The sequence below is a fragment of the Abrus precatorius genome, unplaced genomic scaffold (genome assembly GCF_003935025.1).
Source record: "Abrus precatorius isolate BTA unplaced genomic scaffold, Abrus_2018 Scaffold7, whole genome shotgun sequence".
In the NCBI taxonomy this organism is placed as follows: domain Eukaryota; kingdom Viridiplantae; phylum Streptophyta; class Magnoliopsida; order Fabales; family Fabaceae; genus Abrus; species Abrus precatorius.
In genome coordinates this window covers 28,007,924-28,033,711 of record NW_020874417.1, presented here as the reverse complement: position 1 = coordinate 28,033,711, position 25,788 = coordinate 28,007,924, and the positions used below count along the sequence as shown (strand labels likewise).

Below are 25,788 nucleotides of genomic sequence, written 5' to 3'. Positions count from 1 at the left end.
TTATAATGGTATTATCATATTAGGTATCAAAATAATTTGAGCCATATTTTAATTTCAAGTTGAGAGACTTTGCACTAGGCATATAAAGACAACGGCTTATCTCTCTCTGTATGTTTGGAAGAAGAAACAGTGTTTTCAATTATGTACTAATAATATATTAGTTTATATCTTGGAGAAAGAGTCACTCTTTCTGCGGGCATCTTAATCCATATACAGGTCATAAAAAAATGTGTTCGAACATTTTTTTTTTAATAATCTTGTACACAACAGAGAGAAATAAGATAAAAAAGGAAGAAGAAATAAATGCAAGATAAGATGTTTGATGTAAAGAAAAGAGATAAAAAAAAGTTACAAAAAATATTATATGAAAGATATAATCTATTGGATACAGAATGCCCCCATTCTGCCAAAATAAACTTTATGAGTGTCTTCGTGCGACTCATCTTAAATCCTATAAACATAACACGTGGGTGTGGAATAACAGAAGTGTCTGGGACATGATCAAATCAATATAAGAAGAGAGCCATACCCAAACAGAGACAGTTTCGTCTGGAACAAACAGCAAATTATGGAAGATATACCCCACAGAAAAGCTTAATGCACTTCAATTGTACATGCAATAGAGAGGTGCACAAGCAACAAAAGAGGGGATGTTACACTTCAGAATTTCTAAATTGAAAAGCATATTAATCTACGCATTTTCATAATATTCATATAAATGATTTATGTTGAGCTCCTTTTTTCCCAACTCTTACATATATCTGCTGTATACACGTATTTTTGTATGTTGATGAGATTTATATTTCATTCCACCAAGTCCCTCGTTACAATTTATATTAAAAGTTGCCTTGATTTTTCTGCATCTAATACGAAGAATCCTTTCATTTGTATATCTTTTGCTGAATCCGATTAATGATTGTAATTTCATCTGTGTATATGTATCTACAAAAGCACTAATACTTGTTTAAATTCGTTAAAAAAGGATAAAGAAATAACAAGCAGCCAGCATTTCTCGGATTAAACAATAATTACTAAGGTGATCTGGGCAGTAGCCCTATTCACTGTGCAACTACACAGGCAAAATCTCAGATGCAGAAGTTTTGAGCTCACAAGCCCTAACAGTGATTTCATTTTCTTCTCGAATAAAAAAAGGGGGAAGGGTGAAAGAAGAAGTAGCTGCTGATGTTTAAGCACCATCAATTCATGATAGTTTATTGAATACCGTAAGCTTGGAAACACAACTTCCATCCCATATGTATGACGATTCAAAACACCAACTTCATCATATATTTTGTAAGTCTAATCATTCGATCCCATCATATATTTAAACTAAAGCCATGAAGTGCATCAATAAAATAATAAAATAAAATAATAAAGAAACAAATAAAAATACAACCAAGAGATTTATAAAGGGGGAAAAAAAATACCAGACAGAGAACATAACTACTAAATTATTCATAAATATATTTAAAAGATGCCATGATCATCTTTTTTATTCAAAACACAGAAGCAAAAGAGGGGGAAAAAAAGTTCATGATCCATATACATCGATAAAAATAAGCATGCTTGCTAGCTTCCTCTCTCACATGTTCTTCACAACTATATAATTAGTACTCTAACCTTGCAACTCTTTTCCAATTCCTATCCTTTAAAATACATCACAAGATCAACGTAAGCAGATTTGAGTTTGATCAGTAGATCTCTACCTCTCTCCCTCTCCCAACTTCTGACACATGATTCAGTACGGTGGCCGTCCATGAGCCCAAGCAAAAGTTTCATGCCCCACCTGTCCTCCTCCTCCTCCTCCTCCTCCATTTGGCATCAAATTTGGTGCCAAATTATACAAAGGAAGCGATGTTGGATCTGGGATCCCACTCTGCAACTGACCAACCCCACCGCTTCCAATTCCAGGCGGCGATCCTCCACCTTGTGCCGCAGCCGAACTAGGCCCCTCATCATCATCATCAAGTGGCAGTCTCTCGTACGTTGCATTAGCAAAAGTTGCAGCAATGACCATAACTGGTCCTGCTGCAACGAGAGAGCCAACCACGCTTCCTCCTATTACCTGGCCTTGTCCTCCGGCGAGGTACACGGTAAGTCCCGTGGATCCTGGGGGAGCAGGGCCAGGTAGAAAAGCCCCAGTTAGGGACAGAATTTCAAACCTTCCATGAAGTGCCACCACAGCACCAGGAGCAGCAGGTTGTCTTATAGTAACATTGGCCACAGAGCCACTACCACTGAGAACACAAACCCCACGTTGACGCCTCCTTGCGAACTGGGCTACACTTTCTGCAACATCAGCTCCTCCAGCTATCTCCATCACGTGGCTCCTGAGGGCATTTGGACTGTCTCTTGTCACAAAGATGGGTGGTTTTGGCTTGTTTTTGGATCCAGGTGGTCTTCCTCTTGGTCTGCGGGTTCCAACATCAACTGCACCCTCTTTAGGTTCATCTCTATTGTCTTCATCTTCTTCTCTATTATGACCACCACTGGTTTCGTTGATTGCAAGGTCTGTGTGGCGTTTGCTTAGGCCTGGTGAATGGGTTCCTGGGTCAACCCCAGATAACCCTCCCTGACCTGTCCACCAAGGATTTGCCAGTGTTGCAACTTGCTATAGCTATCGATCTCTGCAGAGATTAATTCAGGTTAAGGTAAAGAAAAATATATGTAGCAGTTCAGACTTCAGACCCACAAAGCAATTAAGCTCAATTGCTTTTAGCAGAAAACGCAAAATTGACCTTTGAGATATATACCTTCTTATTGCAAAGGATTGGTTTTGGTTTTAGGTTTGTGTCCCTAGTTTTTCTGCACCTATTGTAACCGTAGGAGAGGGGAGAAAAAAGTCAAACCCTCGAAGTTCATAAGAAACAAAGGGCTTCTCTTGCTCTTGATTTTCTCTCTAAGACCTAACACATGATGTTAGCTTGCTCTCATGGATGAGAGGCCAGAAAGAGGGTAAAGGAATGAGAGGTGCTTAGAGGAGAGAATTAGATTCAAATACTCAAAAGGAATCAAGTAAAGGGAATTAAAGAGTTGATCAAAATAATTGTTTCAAGAGGTGGAAAGAAGAATTCAAGATCAGACGATCAACAAGTACTCTCTCTCTCTCTTTTTAATATGTTTGTTTATTCTTTGGCTACTTATGAATGAAGAAGTGATCTAAGTGGACACAAGACGGAACAGATGCGAAACCTTTCACAGAATCAAGCACAAGGAGCAAATACGAGGGCAGAAACAGAGAAAAGAAAGAGAGAGAGAGAATTAACAAGACCAAAAGAGGAGACAATACTATCTAACAATAAGATATAGAAAGAGAAAGAACACAAAACTCTTTGGCAAGAACAAAGGAGCAGAAATGTTTTTGATTTGTTTTCTTTCTTGGCGTGAGCTGTGTTGTTATTTGGGGAGCTAATATATTTTCTCTCTTACTTTATTTTTATTTCTTACCAATCTTTGGTTGTTACTTCTCGTATTATAAAATGGGAACGAACAATAAGCACTGCTTTTAGAGGGTCTTGGAAATTAGGGTTTTGTGGGGTCGCGTGCGCGTGGCCAGGTGGGGAGCACGTCGTTTTCTCGGGGCCCGATACTTACCAACGTTACCAATGGAGAGAACGAGTCATGAGTGAGAGATAGATTAATTCTAGCAAGAAGAAGGAGAAGAAGAAGAAGCCATGTATAAATATGGGGAAGAATTTTTTTTAAAAGTCTAAAAGCTTTTACATTTAATCCTGGTTAGATATAAATTAAATAAAAAATTTAAATTTAGTATAAAAAATTTTAGACTTACAAGATTACAAGATTCTTCCTACTTCTATATATATATATAGGCACTGTCCATGCTAAATAAATGTTACTGCCCGGTTCGTCGTTTTCATTCTTTTATTTTGGTTAGTTCTTTCTACTTCCATTTCTAATATCCGTGGCTTTTATTTAGCTTTTGACATTCAAAAACATTATCATTTGTGGTTATGTAAATAGTAATCATTTGATGTTTTTTTAATAAATCACTTTGTAATACTCTTTTATAAGTAAAATGCAACTTTATTAAATAGAATATTAGGAGTACTATAATGCACTCTTGTACACATCCAAATTCACATTCAAACAATATATACTTAAAAAACGGCCAGAAAACATTTACAAACATGAACACGAGCAATCCAGGCCTTAGAATTTACTCACCATTCAAAAACAAACAAAGAGATCTCCTAGATATAGCTAAAAGCTACTTCCAAGAGTAATCGAGAAGAGATAAAAGATCATAGCAAACATTTCTAGAAACCAACTGATTTCTTATAGCCATCTCTCCTTATAATATGTTGTGATGCCATCTCCTCCTTAGAGAGTATTTGAAAAAGTTTGTTTAGGTTAGTAAAACTAGGTGATTTCTAACTTTTTAAAAGTTTTTTAGCTTATGTATGTCAAATAACTCCACAATTAATATTATGAGTAATCCCTCATCTAATAATAATTTATTAATAAGAGTTTAATTAAAGCATTTACCTAAATATGCCCTTTGGTCCGTAATGGCTACTGTGGAGAATTTGTGGGCTGTCCAAGTGTTTTGTTGGCATCAGGATTAAAAGTTAATTACCATGCAAGCAGCTTAATAGGATTGAATGTCGAGGATTCTTATCTTTCATTCTGCTTCAAAAATTTTAAAATGTAAAATTGGATGTTTAGCTTTTAGATATCTTGAACTGTGTATAGGTGCTAATAATAATAATAAAAAAAAAAAAAAACTACTTGGGCGCCAAGCTGTTAGATTCGTAATGGAAGAGACTTTTATCTTGAAAAAATATATTTATAATTGGGTGATGGCATTTCATTATTTAATTTTGTTTTGAACAACTTTTTTATTTATTTATTTTATCTTCTCTCAAACAAGGATGACAATGGGTAAAGTATTCAATGAGTATCTGCAAAATTTACTCTCAGCATGTAAGATATTTATTTGTTAAAAAAGTATGGGTATACGTATAAAGAAATACCTACAAATTTCAATGGGAATACATGCGAGTATGGGCATCTAAGTACTCACTCTGCCCCATACCCGCATGTAAATATATGGTACTTATCTAACTCATTTTTAATTTTTAAAAAGTTTTTGTGGATACTTTTGTAAAATTTTAGTCAAGATAAAGATTTCATTATTTATTTTATGTAATTTTATATCTTATGTTTTTTACTCAGTTCAAAGTTCTTTTATAAATCATTATTATTTTATTGTTTTGAATAGACAAATTTTCTATTTTAAATTTTTGAGTAATATTGTCTTTCAACTTATAATTATCTATTTTTAAAATTTTTTCTATGTAAAATAAAAGGTTAAAAAATTTAATATAAATATTTACATTACTCAAATAAAAGAATGCATATTTAAAGATATAAAAATTTATCTAATTAAATTTGTTTATAAGATTAACATAAAAATATATTTACCAATAAAGTAAACCATAAAAATATTTTTTTATATTCTTAATAGAAAAATTTATTTAATATTTTATATCGTTTAACTAGGCTGATACAATTTAATTATTATATGGTTGATATGAGATTGATTTTTTTTTAAAAATATTTATATATGACACATACTAAATATTTAAAAATTTAGTGATTAAAATTATGTGATATTATATTAACTTAGGTTAAATAAAAAATTTTATTTAAGCTTTTGCTTTGTTATAGATAATAACAAATGAGAAATGTATGTGAAGTAACTTAATCTGATAGTATCTCTTCTCTAATTATTTCTATTACTCCCACACAACATAAAAATACTCCTAAAAGTGTATTTACTGATTCTAGATCGGGTGACAATTACGATATTACATGTCAATTCCAATCCCAATCCCAATCTGATACACTTCCTATTTCAGTGGATAGAAATGATTGTGATGCAACTGATGATAGAAAAAGAAAGAAAGATATCAGTTGTATGGAATCACTTTAAAAAAAATTATTAATGGAGAAGAAAAAACTATATTCAATTATTGCAACAAGGAACTAATAGATAGAAAATCAGATGGAATAAATCATTTGCATAAATACTTTCAAATTTGTAAGAGTAGGCCATATAAGAATATAAGACAATCAATCTTATTGAGAGAACAAAAAAAAAAAATAAACAGATCATCCACTTATTTGAGTAATCATCACTTTGATCTAAAAAAATCTAGAAGAGATCTTGCTTTTATGATGATAATTTATGAGTATCCATTTTGTCTGGTGAACCATTTGGAGTTTAGAGCATATTCACAGAAAAATCTAAAAGAAATCTTATTTTTTATTTATACTTAAACTTTGTTTGGTAGTTCCATATTAATTTTTGTATTATTATGTTACTTATGTAAAATTATATAAACATATCTTTTTAAAGTGTTTTTTTTTCCTTAAATAAGTGCAAATAATAAAGACAGGTATGGGTATGTGGGTACTAAGAGGGTATGGACATGTCGATTAAAATTACTACCCACGTAAATATAGGACTAAGTACAAATATTTTTTTAAAATGCAGATATAAAGATAAATTCTGCAATATCCTACCCATTGTCATCTCTACTCTCAAAGGCACAGAAAATATGTTAATGTTTCATTCAAATTTAGAGGAGTTTTCTTTAAGGTGAGGCTAAAAAATAAATAAAAAAAAGATATCTTAGATAAAGTAGACTGATGTTTGTCAACCTAAGATCGAGCAAAGGGAATCAACTTGGAGATAAAAAAGTAGAATAATTCCATTTAAGCCTTCTTGGTAAATGGTGATGAAGGAAAAGAAAAATCTTTGGTTAATTTAAAACTTTGAAATCAAGGTACGGTAAATCAATTTTGAGCCCCTTAAATCCTACTGGCTAATGTAACTTCAATAAACTTTAACTCAAAAAGAGATATGTTGATCGATAGGTGAATGAATGTAGAGGTCGAACTTGGTTTTTGGGTGGGTTGTAGAAAAGAATAACCAATGGATGTTCTGTTTCATTTTGGGATATTGAAATCTGGATTGGAAATTAAAGTGGAGAAATACCTCTTTACTTAGTTAGCTTTTCCTATATCAGTTATCTTTAGTTACTCTAGAGACAGTAATATTGCTAAGATATTACAGTATCTATATTTATATTTTAAAAAATACACGCATATACTTTTATATTTGTTGGATAATATTTTTTATATTTCTTTTCATAGTCGTTGATTATCTAAATTTTCATTTTCCTATTAATTATCCACATTTTATTAATTAACAAATAATTTTTAAAAAATAAAATTAATAAAACATTCAAATTTTTATAAAACAAGAACATGTTTTAAAAATACTTTAAACAAAAAAACACAGTTACAAATAAGATTATTAATCTACATTAAAATAAAATACTAAATTACAATATAATATATGTATCAAAATTATTTATCTATTTATGTGTGTGTTTATATATATTTATTTTATATATATTAGTAGAAGTAAATGAATACAAATATAAACAATGTAGTGTTCATATCCATACTTGTATCTATCAAAGTTTGTGTATATTTATTTTAGGCTGGGTTTGGTACTATGTGTATTGTTGACTTGGATTTAATATTTCCCTTCCTCAAATTTGTTTATCATTACCATCAATTTTGTACTTTGGTTAAATTAGGTAAGGAGAAACAAAATTAGATAATGATTTGGCATGGTCTTAATTTCAAAATAAGATTCTTCTCAGAAATAAATTATATGTGACAACTAATATTTTGAAAATATAATAAATACCACTTTTGAGATTTTAATTTTCAATAAAATTCAATGATGTTTTGTTATTGTTGCATCTGACCGCACATAATAGGATAATACTTTATGGTTATTTGAAATGAATCATGTGATTTAATTTGTTTGGTAGATAACATTTTGGAATTGTTCTGCAGCAAAATTATTTATTATATTTTTATAAATTTAATATAATAATTGTATATTTTATTATAAATTTTTTTTATTTATACATATTTAAACTTGTACAGAGATAAACAAAACTCTCTAAAAAATAATTTTCATCTGAAAAAACACATAGTAAGAATGGCACTGATAACACACTAAATATGCAGTCAGACATCCCATACTTTAATGCCGACTTTGTCATATCCCAATATCATGAAATCTAATTGGCTTAGAGCCATCTTTATCTGCGCATGTCTCGACCAACTATACTTCCAATTTACTGCACTCAAATGCCAATAAACTTCCTACGCTATTATTTATTTATTTAATTTTGTTATATTCTTTTTTTTTTCTCTTTTTTACACAAACTTTATACTAAAAATTTGTATTCTTTATCACCTGAGACTCCGCAAAAACTCTGCAAATTCTAATCTGAAAACAAGTCTCAGCAAATACATTCAAACCTTTAATTAATCCAAATAAAAGAGGTAGCTTTAAGCAAGCACAACTAAATCACTTCACTGTTTATACATTAAAAACATGCCCAGACCCAATAATGGATTTGGCTTGTAGTCACTAGAAATGAGTCCTCAACTTGAAGCATTGACAAATCTGATAATGGGCCGTCTCAATCAGAATTGGGAAGAGAAGTGGAGAGCGGGAAGCAAATAGAGCCTTTTTTCTTTTTCTTTTAACATATATAATATATGAATACATTTTTTTTCTTTTAACACACATGCAAAATACATATTTAATATTTTATCTGATAAATTGAAATATTTTATTAAAAATAGAATTATTCATTAATTGAGACTAACATAAGCAAGATGCATTATTAATAACATTACATCTTTTAAATTTTCAAATAAAATTTTAGCTTATAAAGTTAGAATTTTTAAAATTAAAATTTAAAAACATAAAGAAAATGAAAGCATAGATGACAAGTTATCACTCACATTAACTACATGCCATATTATGAGTTAAATCGAATGTTATATAGATATATACTAGAAAAAAGTAATGAATTACCAATAGAAGAACAACATAGAAAAAAAAATGAGACTTATTTTAAAAAAATAGAAAATAAAAAATAATATAAGATATTTGCTATATTTTAGGAGGAGCAAAACCTTATTTAAGTCAATAATTTTCCACTTCATAAGATATCAAATGCTTCTTTCTTATATATTATACAATTTTAAAATTTCTTAACCAGTATGCACTCATCAATAAAGTCATTGTATAAATATAAATAAGAAAACTTAGTCGAAACGTAGAAACAGGTTAGTTTTCAAAATAGCAACTAAATTCACTCACTGAGTTAACCTGTCCTGATTGGCATTGCGGCCCGTATACGGTATACGAAAAAAAGGGGAAGATCACGCACAACTTATAATGTTATAAATAAAATATTTTAATGATTTGTGTTGACGTTTCATGTTTACTTTTATTGTCTAAATTATTATTATTTTTATCTGTCACTTTAAAGTTTTGTCACAACAATTAAAAAATAAGGCAGCTTATTATATTTGTAAAATATTTAATTCCTTATTATATCCTTTTATCCATCTTTCTTATTAACTAACTACCTTGTTTACAATTAATAGTTAATATTATTTCAAGTTTTTAAAAATGACAAAAACAAAAAGAAAGGATTTAAAGGACCGAGGAATAAAAAGAATGGAGAAATAAAGTAAAATTAAATTTCAATTAAAAATTAATAAAAATACTTATAATAATATTATGCGAATTTTGTCATTTTCCTAAGTTTGTACTGAAAATGAAACAGTGCACTGACACCATGTAATGCCGCAGGTGAAGAAGCTATAAAAAGATTAAATACAACATGGTGAGGCTCTGCTGCAATACAGCCTGGTCTGTCTACCCCCGTGAAACAATCTTTGAGCAATGTGGGGCCGGGGGAGCCGAAACATATGTACTATTCACAATTTTGAATAATGCTTCCTACAGTCTTTTTAGTATATCTTTTAATGTTTTCATACAATATTAACATGTTCAAAATACAAAAACAAAACATTAACTTCAATTGTTATTCAAAAATGCTATCAAAAAATGATGCTATGAAAGCACCTTGGGGACTAGGTAGTTCAACAGCCCTAAAATTTAGACGCCCACTATCTCTTAACTTTTTAGGTTGACAGTATCTTCTATCCTGATATTACAGAAATTTTGATATCTTTATATAATTACTTTTGTTTTCATGTTTGAATATATATCGATTTACATTACTTCAGTATTGTTAGTTGTAATAATAACTTTTGTACGAATTCACGTTTCCATGCTTCCAAACTTGTTTCCAAACATAGATTATATTTCTCTACTAACGTGAAGTGTAATCTAGCTAGAATGACATCCAAAGAAGGCTTGAGGAGTTCAAATAAATAAAATTTCAAAATGAAAAGAATTAAAGATCCTTGAAACCCAATATGAGTAACTCAAGGTTTAATGAGATTTTGTAGCGCAATTGAGACATCAGCCGAAATATTTAAAGCTTGAGTGGGATATTATGTTTGAAATTCGAACCTTCCCTCCTGTTTTTCGAAGTTCATCTCCTTCATTCTAAGTACAAGTTTCACAATTTCAAATTACAAAAACATGCCCTCTATGAACCACCGAAACAGGTCAATGGGAGCATGAACGTGCAGACAAGAAGCTTAGACAATATGACTTGATCATAAATTCATAATACCGATCAACTGAAGGAATAAGATATCAATATCATTACTAGTTTCTGCTATTCATAACAGTACTTTTAACAAAGCAAACGGTAAGCAATGCACCCAAATAATAATACATACTGTAAGCAACAAGCAAGCTGCACATAAACTTATTTACAAGCACACTATGAACTTTTCTGCCCATTACAAAAATAAGACCGCCTATATACTTTGTAAGTCGAATTAGAATTACAATTCAATTCTACTGTACTTTTCAAGCGTTCAACAAGATTAGTCCTCAATGTACAAAGTTCAAAATTTCATGTTGTATCACATGATGTCTTTGTATTTTGTGATAAATCAAGGAAATGTTCACCATATTGAGGATTTCAATATTCAGAATGTATTCAACTGGGAAAAGCGCCACATTGCAATTGCCATTCCATGCAATCTTCAAAATCAAAACTGCTTGCACAACCCAATAACGCGTTTTGTTGTTGTTCGTAACGGCATATGTAATTCAGTCCTATGAGAAGCTGGCATATAGTGTCCTCTGTCTTGTCCTTATCAGCGAAGTATAATGTCTGAAATAGCAGCACATTTGTCCTGCTAACAATTTGGTGTTGCTCAAAATTCCTCTCACCTTGCCATCTGATCATATTATGGGCAAGTGGAGCAAGCCACTTAAGTATCCCATCAAGAGTCACCTTCCAATCATGGGCAAGAGGGGCATCATATATGGCCAAGTTTTTGACATAGGTCTTAAGTTTGCCTTTCAGAGATAACCTTAAGCTCGCTGGTAGCATCTGATATAGATCATCCCTAGCTTCCTCACCAACTAAATGTGGATAGCTGAGGAGTTTCTCTATGACAATTATGACATTGGCATAGTGCAATGCCAGAGCACAGCCTCCAAGAGTAGAAGGAGGAGCATAAACAGCTAATCTGCTCTTGGGACCAAAGGTTGAGCAATTTTGAACACCAAATTGGACTTGCCTTAGATCTCCAATGAAAGGAACACCACTTTGAGCGTGATTTTGACCACCAGAAGAATGGCAAAAGTGCACCCTTTTCTTGATATTACTCTCAATCCCAACACTATGACAGCTTGATGTGTGATTGTATTGGTCCTCATGTTCAATAACATAATCTTCATCATCATCAAATTTTGAAACTGAGCTGCTTAAACTTAGACAATCCATGAAAAGTCTCCCCGGACTTGTTCCACAAGGAAAACCAATATCTTCAACTTGAAGATATGCTAATTCACCTCTCCTTGTGTCCATGCGAGGCCTACTAACAGTTCCCTTCGTCTCCACAGCAATTCTCCCAGTCAAACCCAAATGACAACCATTTCTCTTGCCATGATTGTTTTTCAACTTCTCTGAACTCTTAGGAACACTAATCTGGCCAGACACTAACCCACATTCATTTTGCACAGGTGATGAGCCCCCACTAAGACCAAGGCTATTCCTCCTCACATTAGAATCGCCAAAGATCATACAAATCCTAGCATAAATGGTACAAACTGTCCGGGCCAACAACTCAACAACCTTATCAAAGGTCTGATTCCACAGTGAAATCTCCTTTAGACGCCTCACATCTTGCTTTTGCCATGTGAGTTTTTGCGCAAACGCTCTTCTACTCTCCTCATGCTGGTTTTGCTGAGACTTCTTCACTGCTAGCTCCAACTCATTCAAAACCCCCATTTCACAGTACAAACTCCGGGTGGCACTAACATACCTATCCATCTTCCTCACCATTCCTTCCATATGCTTAACCAAGAACCCCAGTTCCTTCACATCTATAACCCCACTAACAATGTCCCCATACACATGCTCAAAACCTTGCAAAGCAGGCACAGAGCACTTATTCCCCAACCTAGAAACCACACTAGCAACACGGTTCAACTCCTCAAGCTTCTCTGCTTTTGCTAGCTGGAGGAGGTAAGCCTCTTCAGAGGAAACCAAGTTTTGAACACCCTCTGAGTTGGAGATTTCATTCCTGAGCTTTACTATCTCAGACTCTGACAAAGATTTGTGAAGGTGAACAGTTTTGGACATCACATTTGCTACTTCAAATGAAAGAATCCCTATCATTACTTTGCTCTCTTCCCTTTTAATATTCTGTTTGCTCTTCGCAGAAACTTCAAGAAGAAGAGCTTGCTTGAGATTGGCACTTACCTGGTTACCCATCTTTACAATCCAAGCTTCAGCAACCATACTGACCACTTTCACCAAAAAAACAAAAGGTTCCCAAAACTCTCTATGAATACCAGAACTCAAGCATGAAGGTCAGGGTTTGTGAGAGAAACCGCACGATATGACCCAGTGGCACTAATAAGCTGTTAAAGGCGCAAACTTTGACGCTGAATTATGTTTCTGGCAATGGAATTGTTGGTGGGTCATGCATAGTATGCGAGAATTTGGGTGTAATAAAATGGAAGGTGCAATGACAACCATGGGAAAGTGGAGGGAAAGAAGGAGCTAAAAAACAGAGGAAAAAAATGTATTTGGGTAGGGTAGGGTAAGGAGGAAAGAGAAAGAGGGAAGGTTATTCGCCTTCTGAGTTGATTGCTGTTTCGAAGGTATCTACCCGAGTTTTCAAAAAGGATGTCAGAATTTTGAAAAGTAGAATCGGGTGTCACAATTTTGAGGTTAACTACATGACTGGGTTGCTTCCATTCAAAGCACCATGTTGAAACTTTCAGTTGCCTGCCCAAAGACGTGACTCCAATAAATATTTAATAAACAGAATTAGCGAAATCAATGATAAAAAATATATGTGACATAAGATAGTCAGATGATAACAGATATTTTTTTATTTTCCCTGAAATCCATTTTGAAGTCTTGATAAATAGGTTTGCAGTATATGTGTATCGAAAATGTTAATCAAAGAATAAATGATATATACATATATAGTAAATTTTATTAAAAATAAATATATTATAAAATTTAATATATTAATAATATTAATGCTATCATTATTAATAAAAATATTATTTATTTATTTTTATTATATACTTTTAGGCCCATATTGAAAAAATTATTTTATTTAAGTGTTGACACAGCTATATTTTAACTCGAATTCAAATGTTACTATTAACTTAAACAATTTTTTAATAACTAGTTTCGGTGTTATTGGCAGTTTCTTGTTAAAGTGGTGATAATAGAAAAGTTAGTATTATAATTTTTTTAATAAATTCTGTAAAATTATATGAATTATACTTTTTACTTAATAAATTTATTTATAATATTATAATTTTTAATAAATTTTAGTTAATAATAAAAAAATTTGTTAAAAACTATGTTATTAATACTCTCTTGTCTAATATTTCATGTAGCAATGCTAGTCTAATATTTTGGGTTTTTTTTTTTACAAAAATATAACTTTTTAAATACAAAATTACGCATGTGTCTTGAAAACTTATTTTTTTACGTAAATATCCTAAAAGTAGGTCACTAAAATTGATTAAAAATAATTTCTCTTCATTGCAGAACAATATTAAGTCAACTTTGGTTTTGTCCATCGTGCTCCAAAGAAGTTGATCAAAGTCGACTTTACTGCTACAAAGAAATCGATTTAAGTCAACTTGCATAGTAAGGGTAAAATGATTAAAATTGACTTCAGTGTCATTTTGAAGACAATTATAATCGACTACTATATATTTCAAATGAGAGAGAGCCGAGACTAGAGAGAGAGAAAGGAGACCAGAGAGAGTGAGATCAGAGAACAACAGAGACAGTGGAGACGACAGAGAAAGATAGATAATGATCTATATCAGCTTAATTTTATTGATCATATTGCAAGCAAGCTGTTAACACAAGTAAATTAATTTTTAAATATATTTAGTTAAATTATAATTAATTATTTATGTATATCTCAAATGAGAGAGAGAAGAGACTAGAGAGAGAACTGAGACTAGAGAGAGAGAAAGGAGACCAGAGAGAGCGAGATCAGAGAACAACGGAGACAGTAGAGACGACAGAGGAAGATATATAATGATCTATATCAGTTTAATTTTATTGATCATATTACAAGCAAGTTGTTAACACAAGTAAATTAATTTTTAAATATATTTAGTTAAATTATAATTAATTATTTATGTATTTAATTTAATATATTATTAATTTTGTAATTATATGTTTAGAAAGATGTGTAAATGTTAATAATTATTATATTGTAAATTAATTTTAATTGTTTTTTATAATTATAATTATTATATTGAGGAATGCAAATAAAATTCTATTATATATTTTTAATTATTATGATAATTTAGTTTTGTATTCTAGTAATTTGTAATTATAATAATATTGTTATAATGTTTTCATTTAAATCTTGTATATACTATTTTATTATTGTACATAATAAAAGTAGGCGTTATAATATGATAGTTGTTCCAGATTTAAGAATGGAACCATTTTTTAGATAAACTAATTTTTGGCATGTTGCACAGATGATCCTAATATTTGATAACGATAGGGCACTTATAAGTGCACTTGTAGAACGTTGGAGGCCTGAATCACACACATTTCATCTTCCATACGAAGAATGTACAATCACTTTTGAGGATATTGTGTTTCAACTAGGCTTACGTGTGGATGGAGTCCTTGTGAGTGGTTGCATTGAAGCGTGGGAGAAATTTTATGATCCAAATTTATGGGCATTGTGTGAAGATTAACTTGGAGCAGTTCCTGATGAAAGAAACATAAAAGATTTTTCGTAAATCTACAGTGGTTCACAGATATATTTGGAGCATTACCTCACAATGCTGATGACAAACTATTATCCGTTACACTAGAGCATATATAATGGTTCTATTTGGTGAGGTATTATTTATAGATAAATCAAGATTTAGAGTTCATATGAAGTAGTTACCTTTTTTAACTAATTTTATTGAGATTTCAACTATAGTTGGAGTTTTGTTGTTCTAGCATCCCTTTATCGTGAGCTTTGTCGTGCGATGAAATATAATGTCACTAAAATTGTAGGTTGTTTACCTCTTCTATAGTCTTGGGTATGATACAGAATACCTCAGTTAATCCCTAGGCACTATCATCCTCTCACTTTTTTACTAGCATTGAGGTACATTTATTTATCAATATATTAATTTTTGTTATTTATATAAGTTAAATTTTCAAGTAAAAACTAATTATGCTCATTTCAAGTAAAAAAAGTTTTAGGTCATCAAGGAGATCAAATACGGATAAGTTATTGTGATATAGAAGAATCATTAATTTAATTGGTATTACTGGGATAAGTTTAAACAGGGTGTATGCTACTAACTTTTATTTTAAATAATTTTATTTTTTGGTCTAATATTTGTTATTAATTATTTCAATTTAGATGGACGCCCTACAACAACAATGAGGTCAAGAACATTGCACCTCCTTTCGTGTATGATGAGGTTGATGTTTGGGCATTTGTGACTACTCTTATACAGTTTACTGTAATTGAATGATACCCTGTTAATCGCGTGGTTCGACAATTTGGTGGAGCACAACACATATCAAACAGCCCGATAAATATTGATTGATTGCATGCTAAGGATGAGCGGGGTGATCTAGATATATGATGGCCTAATTATCATGTGACATGGCATGCTACATGGGAGGTACATAGGGAGCGACGAGTTCAATATCCTCTAGCTGATGATGATCGTCTCTCTATCAAGTATTTCCAGTGGTACTTGTCAATCGCTAATAGATTTTTGCCATTGGATGGAGCTCCATAGGATGTAGAGCTATCTGATGAGACATATATATCAACTAACGCTCCAGCACACAATGTACAACCTGATGCAAATTCCATTGTACAGCCTACATCACACCATGTATACCACTCAACACCCAGCGAGCATTTCATGTCAAGACTTAGCCAACAACAATACATGTCTGGCCCTTCTCAGCACGAGTTCATGCTGGACCCTAGCCAACCATGTATGGCTCTCATCCAGTAGTTTATGCCAGATTCTTTTTTTACTGTCAGTCCTATGCAATATTTTGTCACAGGTCTAGCTTAGGGTGATATTGCACAACATATATCTTTCAGTCCACCTTTCATGTCAGATGTTGAGGTTATATCATGGCTACATTAATCTAATACATGTGCACCAGTTCAAGAGGTTTAACCATCAGATCATTTCTATCAACCATCGCTAAACGCATATCTGAACTCCCTCTTTTCAAGGCTCACATCAGGAGGAGGAAGAGGATGACTAGGATGAAGAAGCGGATAAGCAAGAGGAGGAACAGGAGGAAGAGCATGTACATCATAGACCAGTGCAACAGATTGTACATTGTCACTGTGCAACAATGAGTCACATTGCCTGCCCCAGATGCAATAGGCGTGGCCTATAATGTTTCATATCAATATGTATGGTAGACTTTTAATTTGGTTGATGTAATAGTTTTAATTATGAAAACATGTTGGTTTACAACTTTTAATATTAAGTGCTTTTTCTTTTAAATTTATGGACTTTGGTCTTTTTATTATTCAAGTATGGTGGTGTAAGACATTTATATTTAATCGACTTTAGATGTTATGTAATTTGAAATATATCAATTATATATTTTAGTTTAGCTTGGCTAAATACATCAAATGATGGTAGATAATAAGGCGATAGAAAATAAATATTCGTTAAGAAAGTAGTTACATAAGCTTGACAATATTACTTTTAGTACACAAGGAAATAAGGTGATAAACAATAGATATACTACAACAAATTAAACTTAATAATAATAGTTTTACTACATAACACACTGAATCAATAATGTTGGCTAGAGGATGGAGCATGTGGGCATGTCTGTCTAGTATGATCGATACTTCTATTCAATCCACATCGTTTTTCCTAACTCAAATCAATCTTATCCATTTCATTGTGAAACTTCATCGAAACCGGACGACCCTCAAGACTTTACTTAAATGCAGGATTTGGTCGTATAGGAAGGCTAGTGTATGGTGGCCACATATCTTCATCAAGAATTGAAGAAAATTGTGCTTTATACACACTAAACACGAACTCCATGGTGGAAACATCGCGTACAAAAGAGGTTCAATCTCTTCGAGCGTCAGAGCACGTAGCGAGTGCATGACGACATGGATAATGTAATTTTTGAAATTTTTCATAGTCACACTATCACTCGGTTAAATGCACCCAGAATTCCTGTCGACCACGACTTCCCATGTTGTCTCTTTCAAACACTAAGTAAAAACAGGCATCGTTGGTCACTCAAGTACTACTCATATTCCCAAAGTGTTTCCTATGCTCCTCAATTGCATTTAACAGGTTTGTGAAAAAATTTTGCCACTAGCAAGTTGCGTCTTTACCTTTGTCCCTTTTTATACAAACAACTCAATAAGACGATAATATGTTGACTTAACTATGGCTGTAATGGGAAGATTGTGAGTGCCTTTCATGCCGCATTCATACACTCATATAGATTAGTAGTCATGTGCCTAAAGCAAAGACCCTCGACAACATATTGAGCCCACATTGCACACGGTATGTTGTTAGCCCATGCACACATCGCAGGATTCATATCACCCAATGCTCTAAACCAGTACAGAAAATTATGCTCAGTCTTTGCATATGCTGCATTCATTAACAATCACTTTGCACTTTTCTTCTTGAATTTAACAGTAAAATTTGACGTAATGTGTTATGAACAGTATGTATGATAAGCTGCAGGGAGATGTCACCCACTCCCTGTAGCTCCTAAAGCTGCTTTGATAGTATAATACCTATCAGATATAACAAGAATGCCCTCTTGTGGTGTCACATGCTGACGAACATTTCTAAAAAAAATGATCATACTTCTTTTGTCTCTCCCTCCACCACTGCAAATGCAACTGACAAAATATTTGAGTTGTCATTTTAGGCAATAGCCATCAACAATGTCACACTATACTTGTAATGCTTCAAATTTTGTAATATTATTTGATTATTAATATGAGGGCGTATGAGGATTTTCATGTGTTGTGTACTTTATATATATATATATATATATATATATATATATATATATTATGCGTTGTAATGAGAATATACGTATATGTGATGGTGTAGGCTGATATAAGTATATGTACTGATTATAGTGGAATTAGAATTGTAGTGGATAATTGAAATTGGACTGAAATTTTAGCTTAGTGTCTGGTGCAGGGTGTTATCGTTGTAACGTAAGATGTCTCGCTGTAACGAAAGGGCACTGAAAAGAAGGCGTGAAACTGTCACCGCTGTAGCGAGAGGTCCTTCGCTACAGCGACAAAGCAACAATTTAGGGTGCAACTACAGCGACAAAGCAACAATTTAGGGTGAAATTCTGGGTGCAGTCTCGCTGTAGTGAAAATATGCAGAAATCAAGGTACATTTTTATCTAATATTTTTGCTGTAGCAACAGGGAACGTTGCTGCATTGAGAGTGTCTCGTTGTAGTAAGAGTGTCACGAGCAAAGGGGTATTTGAAGGGGTTAAGGTTGAGGAGATTCATTTCTCATCTTTCCTCTTCAAAATTTCTTCAATTCTCTTGACCAAAAACCCTATTTCACCAATTAAATTACCTTCAAAACTATTTGTGAGCTAGATTAAATATTGAATTCGTGTTTGGAACGCTTGGAGATGAGTTTTAATGGTTAGGGTTTCGGTTTTCATCCATCTTCTCTATTTTCTGGGTTCCCTTTGAGTTCTCATGGAGTTTTCCATGTGTTATAGGGATGAAACTCATGTGGAGAATGTTTTCTACCATTGTTGTGCGTGATTCTTCAATTTGAGGTAAGAGGAACTCTACCCTATCTCATTGTATCTTGTTTACCGTTTATATTGCTAAACATTGCAATGTAGCTAAGATATAGGAAAGAAAGTGTATGATTGATGGAAATTATAATGTGTTTGACTACAATGTGGTTTGATTGTGGGGTTGACATACCCTTAATTGAGAATATGAGTGAATGTGTGCGTGTGTATGTCAATGATTGATGATTGAATAACGTAAATGGTTAGAAATGAGTGTAGATGACATGTTGAATGTAAATGTAAATTTTGTTGAAAATGATTTGTGATGGAATAAGGACATACGTGCCGAGTATTGTAAATGAATGTGAGCCTATGTGCTGTGTAATGTGAATGACTATGTGCATTGTGCTGTGTACTGTGAATAAATATTGTATGTAATGAAAGTGCGTGTGAGTGAGGCATGTTGAATGTCATTATAATGATGCTATGAATGGTTTAACGATATACTAGAGGTGTGAAAGATGGGAACGGTAGAAATATCTTGAGGAAGAGAGAGTGGTAGTGACACCAACAGTGAGCGTGGGTGCACCACAGGTCACACAATCTCCTCCTTACTAGACATCTGACCACTACCTTTATCGAGTAACTTGTGATTGCCCACTTGGTATCCATGAAGCGGGGGTAACTGACGACCATCAATGGCGTGAAATTGTGATTACAGTGCCACAGTGAGCATGGCTATGTGCAGTAAGTGCACGCCTGTATGAAATGTTTTGGTGTCGTTAGTGCATTGATTGTGAACTGAAATGAAATGCTTGAAGATGTTGCTTGTGATTGTTAATCTTTAAGTAGAATATGTAGGAGTACATGTGTGTGTGCAAGGTGAGTCTCTAGATTGCTTATGTGATGGATAGTGTAGAGTACTTACCCTTATATTTATTTTTCGGGTGACCAAGACGATCAGCACCAGACTCGGTGAAGGAATGGATGAGACTGCTATAGGGCTTCAATTTTATTTTGAAATTCTAATGTATTTGAATTAATCCTATAACAATTTCCTTGATCTAAATTTGTAAACACTTATTATTCGAAATATTTTGTTGAACTGCAGGTTGGAAAAACTTATTTAAAAATGAAATTTATCATTCTCATTTTGCGAAATTAATATTTTGAAATTAAATTTAAGGTATTACAATACTTGCCATACAAGTGTGTTCTATCAATTAAAATCAATTTTTTGCAATACTTGAATGCCTCTATACATGGTGGATAAGTCTAGAAAAGACAATGGAATATAAAGCAACCATAATCTACAATATCACCAACATAGTATGATCCAATTTGCATTTAGACAATAGTACCTGGCATATAAGACTGTAAGCCACTCAACCATCTTGGAAGTTCATTATACGATTCTTCCCAATTGCCATATATCATAGCGATAACTTTCTGTTTGGCGAACCACACTTTTCTATATGTTATCTTGTACCTCAACTGTGACTCTAATGATGTTTGTAGAGATTTGATTTTTATCGTCGGATCTGCTTGTATCATAGGGTATATGTGGGGGCACAGATAATATTATAATCTATTTGAGCATATTGATTCATAGACTCTAGAAAGACACGTGTATGGTCCTGTCAATTTTCGCACTTCCCATAACTGCAAGTTTTGGCAAAAAGTGACACGTATACTCTAATTACAGTTAATGTCAAACTTCACACACTTGCAATGAAATTTTATGTGGTCAAATTCATAAACTTTATACTAAACACCTTTTTGGATGCTGTAATATTTAATAACAAACATCACTTTATCTTTGGTGCAAAATACTTAACCAAGTGACAAATTATTCTCTCCTTCTATGCTTGAACTTGAACCAGACACACTCACATTACAATGCATTGCATCTAAATCAATTGTTGAGTAGTGACTAGGACGCTGTCGAGCTTGAGATTGGGATTGGAATTGAGATCGCGATCTCAAATCTTCATCCAAATTCTGCACATCAAACAAATGTTCGTCTTCTTCATCATCAATGTCCTCCTCTTCATCATTTTTATCATCCTATTGTGTCACAATAAAATCAAAATCTCTGACCAAGCTAACTTGTCTCATTTCCTGTGGATTAAGTGATAATGGATTTTCAATGTGTTTAACAAAGTGCTCGAAACTTAGAGAACCTACCTCATCATGTGAATTGTGCACGTTATGATGAGACATCTCAACTAATGGGTCTGCATTTGATAGAGAAGATGATGGATTTAGGACTGAACCTCCATAGCTAAAATGATCACCTTGTAATTAGACAAAAAACTCTATTGTACGAGCTTTAGCAAATGAATTAAAATAACTAAACATGTGATCAATGTGCTCATATTTTCGAATTCACTACTTTTTATATCAAATACCATTTGACCCAATATTAACTGACATCCTGTAGAAATTTTTTGAGACTTGTATATTGTTTCCCTCATACTCCTCCAGTATTCGGCTCTCCAACTGTAGCAAAGTAATTGGTGGACGAACAACTAACCAAGCCTGATTGTTGTTACGAAATGTCTCTCCCTCCACTATATTTATAATCTCACTATTATAATATATAAGCACATGAATATCATTCTCTCCCATTTTACTAAAATTTTCGCACTCAATTTGACTTTTAAACTAAAATATACTTAAACCGACTTCTACATTTTACTAAAATCTACTTTTGTATTGAACTGAAATCTACTTGAATCAACTTTTATATAAAATTGAAATCTATTTGAATCAACTTCTGTATATAACTAAAATGTGTAACATTTTAGTGAAAGTAATCGACTTCTGTACTAAAGTAAAATCAAATCAATACAAGTTGATTGAAGTCAACTTCTGTTCCAACACCATTCAAAATTTTAACCAAAGTTGATTAAAATTGACTTTTATGTAATTTAAATTAAGACATTTATGTAAAAAAAATTTATTTTAGTGTATATATGTAATATCAAATTCTTTTTATTTTATTTATGTAAAAAAAAACCCCATATTTCGACCCAAAACAATGAAAAATAAATAATTAATGTTGAGAAAAAATTGTATTATTTTATTTTATTTTTTATTATTTAATAAAATAAATATAAAATATTTTTTAATTATTTTTAAATTAAAAATGGTGTTTAATTTTTTCAATGTGTTTAAAAATATATAAAAATTAAAATTATTTTTAAAAAATTTGATTAATTGAATTTTTTACTTAGTTTAACATGTCATAATGCTATATTAATTTATAAACAATATTTAAATATAATACTATAAAAAATTATAATTTTTAATTAAAATCAATTTTTATCTTAATTATTCACGTAATAATTGATATTAAGAGTTAAATTACACACATCACCAAATTTTTATTAAGAAAATTAAAGAATCCTAAATTTTATTCAATATTAATTGAAAATTAAAATAAATTTTAATTTTAATTAAAAGTAATACAATAATAACTGTAATAATGCAATAATAATTTTATCCTTTAAATTTGAGGTTCTAAACAACCAGTGTTACAAGTTGGCGGAGAAGACAAAGCAGCCAATGTTGCGAAATTAGGTCCATTCCCAATATGATTAGTAAGGACCAAATTATACGGCTATGCTTTCAATTTATATAAAATTTTATAATATTTGAGGCTTATCAATCAAAGTCTTAGTTAAAAATACTAATTGGAAATCAATAAATAAATTAATCATATTAAACATATAAAGATATGATAAAAATATATTATTAATATTTAATAAAAAAATCATCCTTTAATTTTTTAACCATTTCTTAGGACACTGATAAATATTTGCTAAAATATTATTATATAACAAAATCATGTGTAATTAATTAAATAAAATATAAGTAACTTAAATTTTGGGAGACAAGAGTGTAAATAAATTATAAGATTTGAGATGAAAAGAAAAAAATTAACATAGAAAATTTTAAAAATTATAATTAAGATTCAAGAGAGAAAATATAAAAATTTAAAATAATTAATAATTTAATATTTCTTGAAAAATAAAAAATATTGAATAATAATGAAATCATATGTCACTAAAAATAATATAATATAAAAGATCCTTACATATTAAAATGAACATTTAAGTTTATAATATAAAAATACTTTAAACCTCTTCAAGAACTATAACTAACATTAAAGGATACGTTTATTTACGGGTTTCCCTGGTAACAGACCAATTTACTACCATTTTTTTTTCAAAATACTGTAAACTGTTATATTTGTCCTTTTAAAAAACGAATTTAGTAGAAATGTAAATCTTTTTCTATTCTTAAAAATGGTATGGTTCTATTATATAAAGAAAATAAAAAAGTTAATGAATCATATAACTAATCATAATTAATTTTCTTTTATATCAGTCTCTTTCTATTATTTTATATTTTTATCAACTAAGTGACAAATGCAGACATAAGTATTAATATTTGAATCACTTGAAGATAATATTCTTTTGGTGTTCAATTGGAAAAAGAACCTAACATACTTTATATTCACATTAAAAAAATAAAGAGGAAGCAGTGATAAAGCTGGGAAAGTTGGAACTAATACATCTAGATTATATGCTTTTCCTGAGTAACATATGCTTTTGGCTTTCTCATGTCCCAAACATCCAATATCAATTTAGAATAGGAATAAAAAAAAGAATAAGAGAAAGGTATACTAGCTTGGACCATTTTCTTTAATTTATCTAAAGAAGATGAAGGATAAGAAGAAGAACTACATGGAACATGTGTCATATCTACCCAACTCCTTTTCCTTTTCTGTTTTTACATTCAATCTTATTCTAATTTTTCTTTCAAATTCATCATTCAGGTAATTGCTTTTAGGAAAATAAAGTCTTCCCAAAAATTTTATTTTTTATAATTACTTAAAAATATTAATTTAACACGTATTGCTTGCACTCATTGATAAATTATTAAATGACTCGATAACAACAAAAACATTTCCCTCTACTTTAGTTGTGTGTTTGGTGTGAATTTTCACTTTAACTTTGTTTATAACACTAAAATCAAGAGGCCATGCATCAGAATAAGAAAATTTTGCTTACTTTGAAAACAATAATTCATATGAGGGGACTTGAGAGGAGAATTGCTCCATTTTTTGTCACTGGACACTGTTGCACAAATATTTATATATAAATTAACAATAATAATAATAATAGTGGCAGAATCCTTTTACATTAGTGTAAGTCTAAAATTTTTTAAATCTAATATAAGTCTTTTATTTAATTTAAATTTAATAGATTATAATTTATTAACTTTACTAATTATTAAATTTTAGTTAAATAAAAAACTCAAATTAAATGTAAAATTTTTTAAACTTATATTAATATAAAAAAAAATTTATCCTAAATAATAATATGAAAAGTTGGAGCCTTGAACGGGATCCATGGTTATTTGTTATTAAAAAAAATTAAGACAAGGGTAGTCTTTATTTGATGCATAAGCTTCCGAAATCAAACAGAATTTGCAAAGAGTTTGATAATTTTTTTGTGATACGGAATTGGTAGATTCTTTTGATAAGAAAAAGTAAGGAATGGTGATCATAATTTGTACCGGCTATTACGCTCTTTACTCTTTTTTTAGGATCCAATAAATGATTGTTACTTGTTTATTGGGCTTAAGAGGGTGTAACCGAAAACAGCGTTATTTTTTTCGGACAATATTTTTTTATAACTTTTTTTCTAAAATATCCTTCATAATAATAATAATAATAATAAATTTTAATTTATTTTTTTATTTTAATTTCAGTATGAAATTTAAAGTTTAAAAATATGTAAGTTGATTTCCGAGTGAAATTTTATATAGAAAAATGTTTTCAAAAACTTAAGTTTGGAAAGATAGGTAAAAATTATTATTTTTAAAATATTTAATAATTTCATAAATTTATTTTTTGAAGTATGAAAAATTAAATTTTGAAAATGTAAAATTTTAAAAACTTGTTTTAAAAATATAAAATTTTAATTAAAAATTTTTATTTATGAAAATAATTAATAATTCCAAAAATTAATTATGAAAATGTAAAACATAAATTTAGAAGTTAATTTAATTTTAAAATTTTGTTTTTGAAAGTTTAAAATTTTAATTTTAGAAATTTATTTTTAAAATATTAATAGTTTTCAAAATTAACTTTTTAAAACATGAAAAATATAATTTTCAAATTTATTTTTTAAAATATAAAAATTTACTCTTAAAAAAGTATTAAGTTGACAAAGATAAACAAAAACGTTATGTTTTTAATAACAAATTAAGTATTTTATTATACATCTATACAATTAACGTATATAGAAAGTAAAAATACTTAAAATATACTTTAAAAAAATATGATAAACGAACAAAAAAATTAAAATAATAAAGAGAAAGAACAAAATATAATAAAATTGAATAGTAATATTTTTAAAACAGTAATATAAAATTTAAATAAAATAAAAAATTTAA

At 30.8% G+C, this 25,788-nt stretch overlaps 2 protein-coding genes across 2 annotated transcripts; both read right to left on the bottom strand.

The window, feature by feature from the left end:
- Positions 1 to 1,738: 1,738 nt before the first annotated feature.
- LOC113871714 (AT-hook motif nuclear-localized protein 20-like) lies at positions 1,739 to 8,148 on the bottom strand. Its single transcript, XM_027508811.1, has 2 exons — positions 8,092 to 8,148; positions 1,739 to 2,611 (listed from the first exon to the last, which is right to left on the bottom strand). Exons 1-2 carry the CDS (start codon positions 8,146 to 8,148, stop codon positions 1,739 to 1,741), a joined length of 930 nt encoding a protein of 309 aa, XP_027364612.1.
- Positions 8,149 to 10,994: 2,846 nt separating this feature from the next.
- LOC113871712 lies at positions 10,995 to 12,809 on the bottom strand. Its single transcript, XM_027508810.1, has one exon. The coding sequence runs from the start codon at positions 12,807 to 12,809 to the stop codon at positions 10,995 to 10,997; it is 1,815 nt and encodes a 604-aa protein (XP_027364611.1).
- Between the last annotated feature and the right edge of the window lie 12,979 nt (positions 12,810 to 25,788).

What these genes read in the sequence shown, in the direction of transcription:
- LOC113871712 (XM_027508810.1), bottom strand. Translation starts at nt 12,809, where the DNA reads ATGGTTGCTGAAGCTTGGATTGTAAAGATGGGTAACCAGGTAAGTGCC.
- LOC113871714 (XM_027508811.1), bottom strand. Translation starts at nt 8,148, where the DNA reads ATGGCTCTAAGCCAATTAGATTTCATGATATTGGGATATGACAAAGTC. An exon ending in ATGACAAAGTCGGCATTAAA is followed by an intron (nt 2,612 to 8,091) that starts GTATGGGATGTC and finishes CGATAGCTATAG; the next exon opens with CAAGTTGCAACACTGGCAAA.